A 13,600-nucleotide genomic window follows, 5' to 3' on the forward strand; every position below is an offset into this window, starting at 1 on the left:
GGCTGACTCCACCTAAAGCTGGTGGCTCTCCGAAGCGGTGATTGCCGTGATCCTCTGCCTTTATTCTCGAGGGAGAATGCATTGGTGGTTTGGGGCTTGGATTCCAAACAGTGTCCGAGCCCAGTGTAGTTTTCTGGGTTATGATAGCCTGCGTCTGGAAGGAAGGCAGTATTGCGCTGAGCCCCGGGACCACTGGGATTGATGCAGAACTCCCCAGCTCACGGGCTGGTAAAGCCAGGTGGGAGTAAGGGCTGAACTACCAGCACAGCCGTCTTGTGTGGGCCAGGCACTGGTGAATCTCGGCGGCGGCCTCACGGGACGCCGGCGTCCCCATCAGCGGCCAGGACGCTTGCCCCAGGGTCACACAGCTCACAGACGCCCCGAGCACAGGATTGGAACTCAGCTCCGCCAGAATCGGGATCTGCACACTAACCACGGCATTAGATCTGCTGCCTTTATTGCTGCAGTTTGCTTTCTTTGGAGACTCTCTGAAGAGAACCAAATACTCGAGCGTCCGGCCTGTGTCCCTCCGTGACCCTGTGGACAGACGTCTTTACTGTTGACCTTTTCTTCCATTTCCGAGTCCGTGTGCTTGGATCACATCTGAAACATGGTGCTGCCCAGAGACGATCTCCGAACTCAGTGGAGATTGGAACCTCTTAGAAGTTTTCAGAAAATCTGGTGTCGGGGTCCTGCCCCCAGAGATTTGGACGTAATTGGCTTGGGGCGTAGCCTGAGCTGTGGGGTTTTCAGAACTCCCGGGGAGCCCCTGGCGCACAGAGTGTAAAACCCCTGCCCTTCCCTAGGGAGGACGGAGGTCTGCCCACGGGAGGGAAGCAGCCCAGTGGGCTCTTAGCGGAGCCTCTTTGCTCCTGTGTGGGTCCCAGAAATCAAGTGACAGGCGTCGGCCTGCTGATGCTCAGACTCCCGCCCGGTGAAGAAGAGGGCAGGCTGCAGGTAGCACCGGCGGGCATGGGTGGGCCTGTTTCTCTGGGTGGCTCTGCTCCCAGCCTGGCCCCCAGACTGCACTTGGCCGGCTGCCCACAGCAGCAGTGCCACCGTCCAGTTTAGCTATAGATAGGTCTGATTTCGTCCAGGTTTTGTGAAAATGTTAAATCGACCATTAAGCTTCAGAATAAAAACCTGATTTACCCGGAGAGCTCATAAACCTCTCAGATGAAATGACTGAACGGGCTTCATTTCACTGTCCCATCAAAGATCACTGCTTGGATATTTATACTTTGCAAAGACTCACAGACCCACCCACTCTTTGGAGACTAAAAATGACCTCAGGCAGCCCACACGTCTTCCACATGAGGAAGTGGGTCCCACCGAGAATATGGAGGCCACTCAGCTGGCTAAGTGGCAGGTCAGAGCCAGCCAGGCTCCTGGCTCATCAGACACTTACCAGGCACTTACTGTGTTCCAGGCATTGTCCTGAGCACGTTAGATGCGTTAACTCCTATGACCATCACGATAATTGGAAGCAACGGTCCTACACAACAGAAAGATGGTCACAGATCCTTGAGAATGCATCACTAGGCCCCATAGGGATCGCAGGCCCTGGACTGTGTAAGACCAACTACGGATCAGACTAAAGTCAGCTTCTGTGACAGGCTGGGGTTTGGGTTTTTTGTTTTTTGTTTTTTTTTTTTTTCATTTTTTTAAAAATATTTATTTATTTTTGAGAGGGAGACAGAGTGTGAGCAGGGGAGGGGCAGCGAGAGAGGGAGGCACAGAATCCAAAAGAGCTTCAGTCTCCGAGCTGTCAGCACAGAGCCCGACACGGGGCCCAAACCCACGAACCGTGAGGTCATGACCTGAGCTGAAGTCAGACACTTAACCAACCAACGGATCCACCCGGGCGCCTCTGTGATAGGCTGTTTCTAAGTGCAGTCTGCAAACGTGGAGCTCTGTGGTGACAGCTGGTAAGGTAACGTTTGAGACCATTACCAAACTGAAAACCCTTTTGGACTTAGTCTTCAGGATTCCTGGGTTTCTGAGAAGTCCAGTTTGAGAAGCCTCGTGTTGTCCTCTGCTGTAACTTTGGTGTTTAGCGACTTAAAAGTCTGAGTGCTCGGTGGGTCTTGTGAAACATGTTAAGGGTCTCTAAAGGGCCCACCGTGGATGTGTGTCCACTTCTAATGGCTGCTGATAACTGTTAGTTTTTGAAACATAAGGACTCGTGCTGTTCATGTTTGGAATCAGAGGTCAGTGCCAGGAGGGGGTTTTCAATGCTGGGGCGGCACAGTGGTCTGAGCCAGGTGTTGGAGCCAGCCTGGGGCACAGTCCTGGTTTTCCCACTTACTGCGTGACCTTGGGCAAGTTACCTAACCTCTCTGTGCCTCCGTTCCTCTTTTCTAGAATAGGGGTGATTGCTAGCATTCACTGAGGTAGTAGACCAAGAGTACTTAACGATGGTGACTGCCGTGCTGCACATTCACTCACTCTTACTCCAACCGTCACTAGCCTTGGCAAGTGCACGTGGCCATTTTCATGACCGGTACGTGTCAGCACGGCACCCCCATGGGTGTCGATTCTAACGCCTTGTGCCCCATGCAGGCATTCAGTGAGAGGTGAGTGACAGAGAACCATGGTCGCCATCTTTGGGCACTTGCTTGGTGCGAGGAACACCTTACATGCGTTCTGGTTTGACCTTCCTGGCATCCTGAGAGCAGTTTCCCCGTTTCATAGAAAAAGCAGACAGAATAAGGCATTCAGAGTAAGGTAACTCGCCCAAGGTCACATCGCAGAGCCAGTATCTGAACCTGTTCTCATAGACGGGTGTGCCTCATCGCCCACGGAGGCCACTGTTTGTCTGCAGGCTTCCCTGTCGCCAGGCTGAAGCCTCTAGATATTTGGAGGCTTGCTGTAAATGCGGCTTTCCACTCCAGATGTCGATTACTTGCCTTTGCTTTGAGCAGGCAGCTTAGCGTTGGAATTCTGGAGATGCCAGCGGCCTGGTTTCCTGGGAATGAGAGCTCGGGCCCCTTGACGTTTCCTCTCTGCTCCAGGACCTGAATCTAGAGAAACCATTACCCGCCTCAGAGGCCCGTGATGAAAACAACCTGAGTTACCACCAGGAAAAGCACTTAGCTTGGGAGCTAGCGTAGAATAAGAATAAGCAAGAGCATTCGAAATAGACTCAGCCTTGGTTTTGGTTCATCCCTAACATGTCAGTTCTTTGTGTTCGAGGGTTTGGAACTTGGCACGGATGTCAGTGACCCCAGAAAATTCCTTCCTCTCCCCCGTGGGTTCTGCAGCCTCTTTGGCGTGGACGATTTCATTGCTGGCCTTTTTTTTTTTTTTTAAAGTTTATTTATTTCTGAGAGAAAGCAAGCACAAGCAGGGAGGTGGGGGGCAGAGAGGGAGGGAGACACAGAATCCGAAGCAGGCGCCAGGCTCCGAGCTGTCAGCACAGAGCACAACACGAGGCTCGAACCCACGAACTGTGAGATCATGACCTGAGCCGAGGTCGGACGCTTAACCGACAGGCACCCCCATCGCTGGCATTTATTGTTGATACTCAGAATTGTTGGTGAAGACCTCTGCACGCTCTTGCTCAGTACCAGATGCCTCCTTAGGCGAACCTACGAAATGCCGTTGTGACTGCAGGGCAAGAAGGATGCCTTTTTACCTGTTCTTTCTGTTACTTTTGCAGCTTTAATCGCCTTGACTTACCTCCGTATGAAACCTTCGAAGATTTACGAGAGAAACTTCTCATGGCCGTGGAAAACGCTCAAGGATTCGAGGGGGTGGATTAAGCTCCCCCCTCCTCGGGGTGGTTGTTCATCGAGCGAGTCCTGCTTGCACTTTTGCATTTGCCCAACACCCGACTTTGCAGAGACCGAGGCGGAAGAGCGGCCGCACACGGCGGCCTGGCTCCCGGGGCGGGGCCTCCACCCGCGACTTGCCCAGGTTCAGACGTGGGAGCCCGGTCCCAGGTCGCGTTCCTGCATTTTCCACCACGAATTATCAACTGGTTGATGTGTACACTAATAACATTTCAGGAGGACTTATTCTATTTATGTTGTGCCTCTGTAGGCAAAGCCCTTAATAAATATTTTACATACTTTATAATGACAATGAATGGGATTAATCACTCTACAGGTATAGTATTACAACTCATGTTTACTTTTTAAAATGATTTAGACCGATTTTCAGATTTTATTTCATTACAATTAAAGATGTCTCGTGTACTTGGAAAAGTGAGCATATTTTTTTTGTATTTGAATTTCATACCAGGTTTAATGTCAGTGACATTTTTATTTTTGAAGTACTTTGACACCCCCCCCCCCACTCCCTATGTTACTAGAATTGAAAGACTGTTGTTGTGGTTTTTTTTGTTGTTTTTTTTTTTTTGTCCAGATACCTACGGACAAGTACTTTGAGAGAATTTAAAATATAACATTAGACATAATGCTACTTTTCTCCATACTCTGAGAGAATGGAAAACAAACTGGATATTACATTGTGTGTGTGCGTGCAAATTTAGCATAATAGCTCCAGGCTGAGAGAATTGTAACATAGCATGACAAATTTGGTGTTGACTTGAAGGAAGGAACCACACCGTTATTCCTTAGAGGTGATTCCGTGTGCTAGAACACATTGGAGGCAGGGTCGGACTGTCCTTTCTCATTAGAGAAATTACTTAACCCTCCATGATGCTGTACAGCCATTCTTCTTTTACCTTTTCCAAACTCTTTGCTGTTTGTCGTAGAGACATTTGAATGGGCCTCGACACGCGCTTGATTTGAAACCGTGGAAACCAGATCTGGGTCGTGTCCCGTTTGTACGCGTTTGCTAGCGGTAGCTAAATAACCAGTTTTTGCTCTAACGGCACCAGTTCCGAAGGCACTTTATGTTCTCCCTGGGGGTCCTGTCTGGTTTCGTTGATGGGTTGTTGTTGTTTTTAAATCATAGACATTAAATGTGATGATGACTCCTTCTCCCTGCACACATCTTTCTGGTGCAATATCTATCAATTGTGAATCCGGCTGCTGGTGTATAAAACCTGGATGTAAAGCTGAGCCTACGCACCTGTCCTCACCAATTGTTTTGTGATTTCTACTCAACTACCAAGATCATTTTAATGCACACTCCGCCTAACCGGGTTTTGTCACCTAGGACATGTTGCATGCTTCAGTGCTGTGTACCGCCTGAGTTGTGTCTGTTCTGTGCTGGATTAAAAGTGAGCGGGAACTCTCTGACTTGACCCCCGCGGTCGCGCTGCGAAGCTGGCGGTGCCCCGGGGGGAGGGTTCCGCGCCGTCGGGACCCTTTGGCACTTGTGAGCGTTCGTTGCGGGATTCCGTGGTGTTTTGAGAGAAAGCCTGAGGCAGCGTGGCAGTTCAGCCCTGCTGTCCTTTTAACCTGTGTTGTTCCAAACCCCGTCGCGAGTGGGGGGACTCTAGAGATGTGATCCCTTGCCACTCGTAGATAACGACAGAAAATTGTGGTTTCAGGGCCTCCCCGTTTGTTACGGAAGAAGGACCTTTTGGTGTAAGAAATTCATTGTTCCCCAGCTCCGGGTGGCTCGTGAGAAACCAGGAACGTTTGTGGTTATAAATGAACTGCCTGTAGAGGTGCAGAGGTCGGAGGTGTCTGAGAGAAGGGTTTCTGCAGAGCCGAGGGTTGGCTCCCCTTTCCTATTGATTTAAAAATACCCAACAGTGATCAGAGAGCTTAGATGTCGAGTAATCAGAAAAAACAACATTGCTTATTATTTTTATCTACTTGTGGGATTTTTTTCCCCCCTTCAGTCAATATAACCAGTGTCCCATGGCAAAAAAAAAACCCTTTGTGTAACCCCTCACTGTCCAGAGGGCTTTCTTGTTAGGCTCACGCCAAAGCCAGTGCTTGGGTGGATTCTGAGAGTGATCATGTCATTATAGGGGAGAAAGCCTACGATTCTAGTTGAAGAACTGGGATTCTGTCATTTTGCAAACTGTATACTCAAAAAATCAGAATATTTAGTAAATGCAAATTAGGCAAAGTGTTAAAAATGTGAAAGAAAAGCCCATCCTAAGCTACTTCCTGTACCAGGAGCAGATAAGAATTATCGAACTGGACCCCTCTGAATACTTGAATGACGCATTTGTGAATGACGGTTCAGTTCACCTACCACTAAATATTGGATTGCAGTAACGGCTGAATAGTGCTGGGTTTGGGGTTTGGTTTGGTTTTGTTTTGCTTTTAATCCACACATGAGGTTCCCTCAATCTCAGCAGTTCTTGATGCTTCACTCTGTCTAAAACAGTCCTAGATCTTGTTTTCTCCAAGTCCTGACAACCACTGTCCCTTGCCTCCAGGACAGAGTCACAGGTGGTGGTTAAGAAAACGCACCGTTGGAACCCACAGGCCTGGCGGGGAGGGTGGGCCACCTCTTCCTGTTACCCCTAGCAGTGGCCCTTCTCCCAAGTCCAAGGTCACGGTCCCCGCCCCCCCCCCCACCCCGTTCTCTTAAAAATTCCCCGAGTCTGGCTTGTTTTAAGTTTCCTGAAGAAGGTACCATTATTATGGGTCATTTTGCCACAAGGTTAAGAAGCTGGTTCCAGGGCAACTGCATGAGGGACATGAGTCATCACAACTACAGGATTTCGATCCCCGTCCCCTGTTGGCCTGAAGGCGAATTTGGAAAGTCTGGATTGGCTTCCCATAGTGCGCTGCTTTCCCACCGCTGCCTCCGGAACAGGAGACAATGAGGCAGTTGTAACCTATTTCAAAGTTGTATTCCGCTTTAACGCATTTTCCGTTATTGACTTTTCTATATTCTGTACCAGATCACAAGAATGTAAGATGCTTCTTTAATTTTTGTTTACAAGGCCCTTTGGTCGAACATGAGCTATTCCTGATGGTCAGATGACAGATGCTCCAAAGCGTCTGACATGGGTTATTCCTCCCACATAAGGATGCAGTGACAGATTCGGAGAAATGATTTTGCAAAATATTTGAACCACTTTCTACATCTCACATTGTTAAATAGACAGCGTGTACCATTGCTGTTTGATCTTGCCAGATCCAGATCAGCTCTCTTGAAAGCCACGTTCATGTGCAGCAAATTACTGATTGCCCCGACAGTTACTAATTGTTTAACACCCGACTCGAGCATTTTCGTAAGTCTTGTATCTCACCTCCGAACTTTCAAAATCTATAGACAGCGTGGGTTCGTCAATTCCCAAGCCCCTCCCCACTGCGCTAGGCACCCACTTTCTTTTCTGCTGACTCCACGCCGGTGTCCTGACAGGGAGAGGTCACCGCTGTCCCGTGTCATTTCCTGCCTCATCAGTAGGGGGTGCTGCTGTGCAGAGTAACTGTCTGGCCTGCTCCCTTCCTGGCCCCCAGGAGATCTGAGCACTACCTCTGTCTCATTCAGGCTTTGGGGTACATCCTGATAAGTCATGTCAAAACTGCCAATTTCAGGTCTGAGATGCGTTTTTAAAACTCCTGATAAACTCCACTTTGTACTTTAGATTTTAAAACTGGGAAGAAAATGTGATATACTTTGGACCACTTTTTTTAATTTATCTAAGCCTTAATGAATAGTGTATATACACTTGCATACACACATCCCCACCCCGGCGTGCTTTCAGTGTGTCAGAAACAATGCTGTAGCATTAGGACGTGAGCTTCTATACTGTTTTATTTCAGGAGAAGATCGCTTTCTGTTTGTATGAAATTTTCCAGTAAAACTTCTCCCTAGACATCTGTCCTTTGTGAAAGGCGTTACGCGCAAAGCAGCGCATGTTTAAGGCGCGTGTCTTGTTGTTCGTCGGTTTCACGTTTCCGAGTATCGATGGGAATCTAACGACATTGGCGACAGACCTCTGTGTACTGCATCCCAACCTTGTGTCAGAGCATTGAAAGCCTTTCTGATGACCATAACCCTGTGTCTGCAGACATCTGTGTTCCTGTATAAGCCAGCTGGCCCTCTTACTCAGACTGATTTCACCTAGATTGTCACGGTTTCCTTCATGTTAACTTCGCGTGACTTTGTTTTTCCTTTACTACTACTTATGTGATATGTATATACATACGTACGTATGTATGCTGTCCAAATATATATGTATATATTTGTATAGCATTTGTACACCTTTCTTGAGCAATCTGGTTTCGAAAGGGAGTGAGAGCTTAGTTCTTCTACAGTTTTCTCCAAGCCGTGTCCTGAGATTTCTGACCCTCGGAGCCTGAGAGCACCCCAGGAAAATGATGCTAATCTGCTGTCATTCCCTAATTCAGGATCTATTACCAAATGAAACATGAAAACAACAGTGACTTTTAAGGTGAAAAGAGTTTCAAGCATTCCAAATGAATTCTCAATGTTTCATAACTTTTTATTATAAACCCCACCTCCTAATGCAAAGCCAAGTACTATTTGATACATAGTGACTAAAAACCAAACTACTGGGAAATTTTTTAAAGACAACTTACGGATAACGCTCCTTTTCACAATCAGAATCGCTTTAAAATATGGTTGAATTTGATACAGGAAAAGTTTTGAGTACAAATCCTTTTTGCTTTTCATTTTTCTTAAGAGATCTGAAGAGAAATTGTAGATTGTTTTCCTGGCAGCAAAAGAGAAATGTGACAAAATGAAGTCGTTGTAAAGAAGTGATACAACTTGTCAAATATTTAATAAAGAATTATGGAAGCTGGAACGTTTTTCTACACCGAGTATTACGGGTTGTCTGGTTTGATTTGAAGCTTCTTGGTGAATGCATTGTCTTAATTGTTTCAGGGGTTTTAAATGCCTGCAGATTTATAGGACGTTCTTTCCCTTAATATCCCTCAAAGCCCCACACCTTTAAAAAATCATTAAAATCTGCCCAAAGCACAAGGCTTACACTCGCTGGAATGCGCATCTGTTCTGAGCCATCTGTCATCTTGTTACTAAATTTGAGAATTAGTGACTTTACACTTGCATAATTCATAGGAGTCCATCCCTAGCAAGGCATATTTTTACCTCTGGGTTTTAAGCAACCAACTCTCAATTTAATGTGAGTTAATAAGACTCAGTAATGAAGCCCAGAGAGGTTCTCAGAAGAAAGATGCTATCAGATTCCAGATTTCCTGTCAATTCCCGGTTAAAACGGTAGCCTCCTCAGAAACGTTTCCTTTTTATTGTATTTTTTTTCTAAACCTTTAGGGTTTGTCAGCATTAAAAATGTTTTCTTTCAAAATTTTTTAAAAAAAGTTTCCTTTTTAGAACAAAAGCCCCCCCTTGATGGCCCTCGCCTGTCCCCTCAGGGACTGCCAGGAGGTAACATCCAAGCAGGACATAATTTAGTCCTTTTTCAGTTTAGCAGCAGATGGCACCTTGCTGGGCAGGCCTGCCTCCTCCGGCCGGATGCACACAGGCAAGGGAGGGAGGTGCCGGTGGGGGGCACAGCTCCAAACTTGTGGATGTTCTTTCTTAGACAAAAAGACAAGGGGTGGAATAAAGAAAGAAGTTCTCGTGTATCCTTTACACGGTTGCTCGGTTAATAAGCTCTTGACCTCCGCCAAAGCCCAGGAGCGATCTGAGCCCCTCGGTCACGGTAAAAGCCCCCAGTAGGAGCGTCGGTGCCCAGCGCGGGGATCCGAGAGTTCTCATCCCCGAGGCTTGCCTCTGAAGGGGCCACGGCCAATGGTCCCCGGATGTAAGAGCACAAAAACCACCTGCAGATCCCTCACCTCGGGGGAGAACACCGAGTGGTAGGCTCCCACAGAACTCAGGCGGCGGACCCTCAGCAGGTCTTTATGGGACTTGGACGGGAAAACATCTCGCTGGGGAGTTTACTGAAGACCCAGTCTCCTTGGTTAGTAGATTGCAGGACCCTGTCACGACCTGGGGGACGCCCACGGGTGGGCACTTCGTGAGAAGGAAGCTTCCCTTGGTGGCACTGTCTCAGGCCAGACCAGGAAAAAAGGTGAACTCCGCCAGCCCCACCCCTGCCCGCCCCTCTGCAGAGCCCCCACGGGAGATGCGTCCACCTAAGTGACTTCTTGAAGTGTGAGCTGCCTGTTCTGACCTGACCCCGCTCTCAGCCAGGTGCCCAGCAAACTTGCCGTTTTCACGCATGGATGAGGCCCCCATCGCCAGTTCTGCCGCCTGGGCACTTTGCTCCCTATTCGAACAGGGTACAGAGTGACAGAGACCGGGGTTTGGGGCCAGAGTGGCAGGAGAGGAGGGCACCGGTTTTCTCCCAAAGCTTTTCTGCTTTGCCTCACCGCACCCCAGTGTTTGAGGAGAGCCTTTGTTCCCCCCCTGAGGGCGCAGCTGGCTTGCAGACAAGTTAGCTTGGAAGGGGTGTGGGACACGGCACACAGCACACCAAGACGACGTGATGTGGAGATTTGGGGTTCAGAGCAAACGGTCGAAGAATTCCTGAGACCTCTTCGGTGCAAAAAGGTGGTTTTATTAGCACGTGGGGACCCCTGGGCAGAAAGAGCTGCCCTGGGGTTGTGATGGGTGGCGGGTTTGTATACCTCCAAGTTGGGAGGGGGCAAGGGAGAGGGTAAGTCTCGGGAATTTTGGAAGCAAAGTTCCCAGGACCCTGAAGGGCCTGGGTCATCTGCTACTGTCTAGTAGAACCTTCATCATGATGTATATCAGGGGGCCATATGCTTGGAGTTGATCACTGACCTATATCTTAAGAGTGGGGGGTAGAGACCAAGGAATTTTTATATGGTAAGACTTAACAGGATCCTGGAGGTGGGGATAATGTGAAGCTAAGACTGCCTTTTGCCTCTAGCAAAGAATTAACATCAAGGCAATTGAGTTCATAGAGGAAGGTCACGGCCTGCCTCAAGAACACGTCCGTGGGCTGTAAGCTGTAAGGCAATTCAGTGTCTTCTTTTGCCTTTGTTTCCCACATCAAATAGATGAAACACTGAAGAGAGCCGTGTGTGAGAGGCACATCCCTCTGATTAAAGAGGTGGTATACTTTGGGGCAATTTCTAAGTATTATCCTGCCATGGACGTGGTACACAGAGTTCCCAGAATTCAGATATTAACCATTTTCAGTCCTGCTTGGCCTTGGGGAGACAATAATGATACAAGCCAAAGGTAGAAGCTATGCATCGTCTAGATTTAGCTCTGGATTAGAGAAGCTTTAAGAGTGGACAAAAACCGGGGTGCCTAGATGTCTCCGTCATTTTGAGCGTCCGGCTCTCGATACAGCCCAGGTCACGGGCTCACGGTTCATGGGATCGAGTCCCACATCGGAGTCCTTGCTGAGCGTGGAGCCTGCTTGGGATTCTCTCTCTCCCTCTCTGCCCTCTCCCACTCGTGCTTATTCACAATAAATGCATTTTTATCAAAATGAACAAAAATCTGCCTCTTATCAGAGCCTGGCAATGCCATTTTCCTTAGTACTAAGGACTGTCAGCCTTGAGTCCCAAAGCACTTTTTTCCCCTCCCACATTTTGTTACGAAAACAGAAAAGTTGAAAGTTTTCTAGTGAACAACGGTACCCCCACCGCATAGTTCTGCCGCTGCATTTTACTCTTTGCCTTACCCTAGTCCTCTCTACCGATCCTTTAATTCATGGCGATTACTGGAGCCCTGCAAAGTAAATTGCAGGGACCGTTGTCTCCCCGCCCCCAATTCCTTCAGCATGCCTGTCATTAACTAGATTTATCATTTACATTTTTTTTTTCCTTTGGAGGCGTTAAATGACAATTCAACGGAGTAAATTTGGAGAGGTAATTGGTCTTACTAAACGACTCATAATCATGCAGCATCCAATCTAACAAAGAGAGCTCCAAGGAGCGGTACAAAATGGAAGGGTTTTAAAGGGGGGGGGGGGTAGGACATTATTAGCAAAGAATGCATTGTGTCAGATAAGTCACCCTCCTAAGGGCAACAGAAGGGGTCTCTGTGAATTACCCCCTAGTGCTGACCCAGGAAGTTCCAGGTTAGCTGGTTAAAGGTCACGTTCCTGGGAGTGCGGGGAGGGGATGAGACTGTACCTAAATCAGGTATTAAGTCTTGGCACAAGTGACTCCATTTTGGATATGCTGTCCCCTTTCTAACAGAGGTAAAATTCTCATACGATGAAATTAATCTTACGTGTACGTTCACTGGGTTTAGACAAAGGCGTGCACCCATGTAACCCAAATTCCCATTGCCCCAGCAAGTTCTTTCATGTCGCCTCCTGGTCAATCTCCACTCCTGTGCCCTCCCCCCATCCCCCAGTAACTGCTGTTCTGAATTTTTTCCACCATAGATTAGTTTTCGCCTGTTCCTGAATCTCATAGAAATGGAAGCACGCGACTCACTACGGTGACTTTTTAAATTCTAGCAGGCGTCTACACGGCCTTAGAACCATAAAACCCATTAAGCCTGGGGGGGGAAGCCATAGGTCATCATGAATGAAAAAGACAACAGTTTAGTATCCAAATATATATATATTATATATATACATTATATATATTATAACATGATATATCATATATATATTATATTATATATATATATATAATATATATATATAACATGAGAATCTCCACTTTTCAAACAGATGCAGTCACCTTGCAGGATGTTCGCACCTGTTGTTTACATGCAGCAATCGTCTTGAACTTAAAGGTTGAAATCCAGGCACGTTTGGCTGCAGTCAGTCATCAGTGCCTCAAGATGGAGAGGGTGGTCTGGATTGCCCCCCCCAGCCCCCCGGCCCCCTTCCTCGTGCATGCATCCTGAGGAGGGAAGGAGACAGGAGTTTTATCAGTCAGGGCAAGTTAATGCTGTAACAAGGAACCCCCCAGCGGCTTCTTACTAAGATAAAGGCTTATTCCCCATGGCCCTGTGTCGTTTAGAGGGGACACTCGGCTCCCAAAGCCCCCCGGAACTCAGGCACCTCCCCTCACGGGTCCACCATCTCCTGGGGCACGGTCCTCTGTAGCCCACAAGCAGAGGCTGGAGGACTGCAGGAGGGCCCGGTCTGGAGGGGGGACATCCCCACTTGCCCACTGCAAAGGAGGCTGGGAAATCTCCGGTGATGCCCAGAGGAAAGGTGAAGGAGTCTGGGAACAAGAAGCCGAATGCTGCCCTGGTGTATCTTCGGCCTCCGGCATCCCTTTGCAGAGTGAATTTCCCCGTGGAATGGTGGCCTGGCTGCCATTTGCCAAGCTTTTGGAGTCCTCGGTTGACTCTCAGGATAAGACTGCGGGTACTTACCACAGATCTCTACATCAGCCTAACGAGGCCGGTATCAGTAGGCCCAAGTTGCGCACGAGGAAACAGACTGAGAGGTGAAGAGACTTGCGAAGGGGTGATCTGAGCCCAGAACGCCTGGCTGCAGGCCTCCGTTCAGCCAGATCTGCGCCCCCTGCCCCTCTGCCTCCCCTCCGCCAAACCTCCCGGAGGGAAGAACCACCACACTCGTTTCCACCAAGATGTAAATGATTGATAAGACCGAACGCATGAATGACCCCTACCAGAAGTATTTTCACCTTCAGCAATTCCAGAGGTGCTGCTTGGCTTAAACGAAAAGGAACGAAGATTGAAACGATGGCCGTGAGCCATCGGCAAACCGAGTAGAGGGGGACTTCTGAGGGCAGGGGCCATGCTTCGGGCCGTAAAATTCCTAAGGGACACGCACCTGAAAAGCCAGCCTGTT

General features: G+C 48.4%; 1 protein-coding gene across 18 annotated transcripts in view; it reads left to right on the plus strand.

Moving 5' to 3' along the window:
- NEDD4L (NEDD4 like E3 ubiquitin protein ligase) overlaps positions 1-8,656 on the plus strand; it is a 345,318-nt gene extending 336,662 nt beyond the window's left edge. For all 18 annotated transcript variants that reach the window (XM_043558980.1, XM_043558977.1, XM_043558978.1 and 15 more), the window contains one exon: positions 3,662-8,656. In XM_043558980.1, coding sequence (XP_043414915.1) covers positions 3,662-3,764 — 103 coding nt within the window. In that variant the 3' untranslated portion in view covers positions 3,765-8,656. The remainder of the gene's footprint in view (positions 1-3,661) is intronic.
- The last annotated feature ends 4,944 nt before the right edge of the window (positions 8,657-13,600 follow it).

The sequence above is a fragment of the Prionailurus bengalensis genome, chromosome D3, assembly GCF_016509475.1.
Source record: "Prionailurus bengalensis isolate Pbe53 chromosome D3, Fcat_Pben_1.1_paternal_pri, whole genome shotgun sequence".
NCBI classification, from domain to species: Eukaryota; Metazoa; Chordata; class Mammalia; order Carnivora; family Felidae; genus Prionailurus; species Prionailurus bengalensis.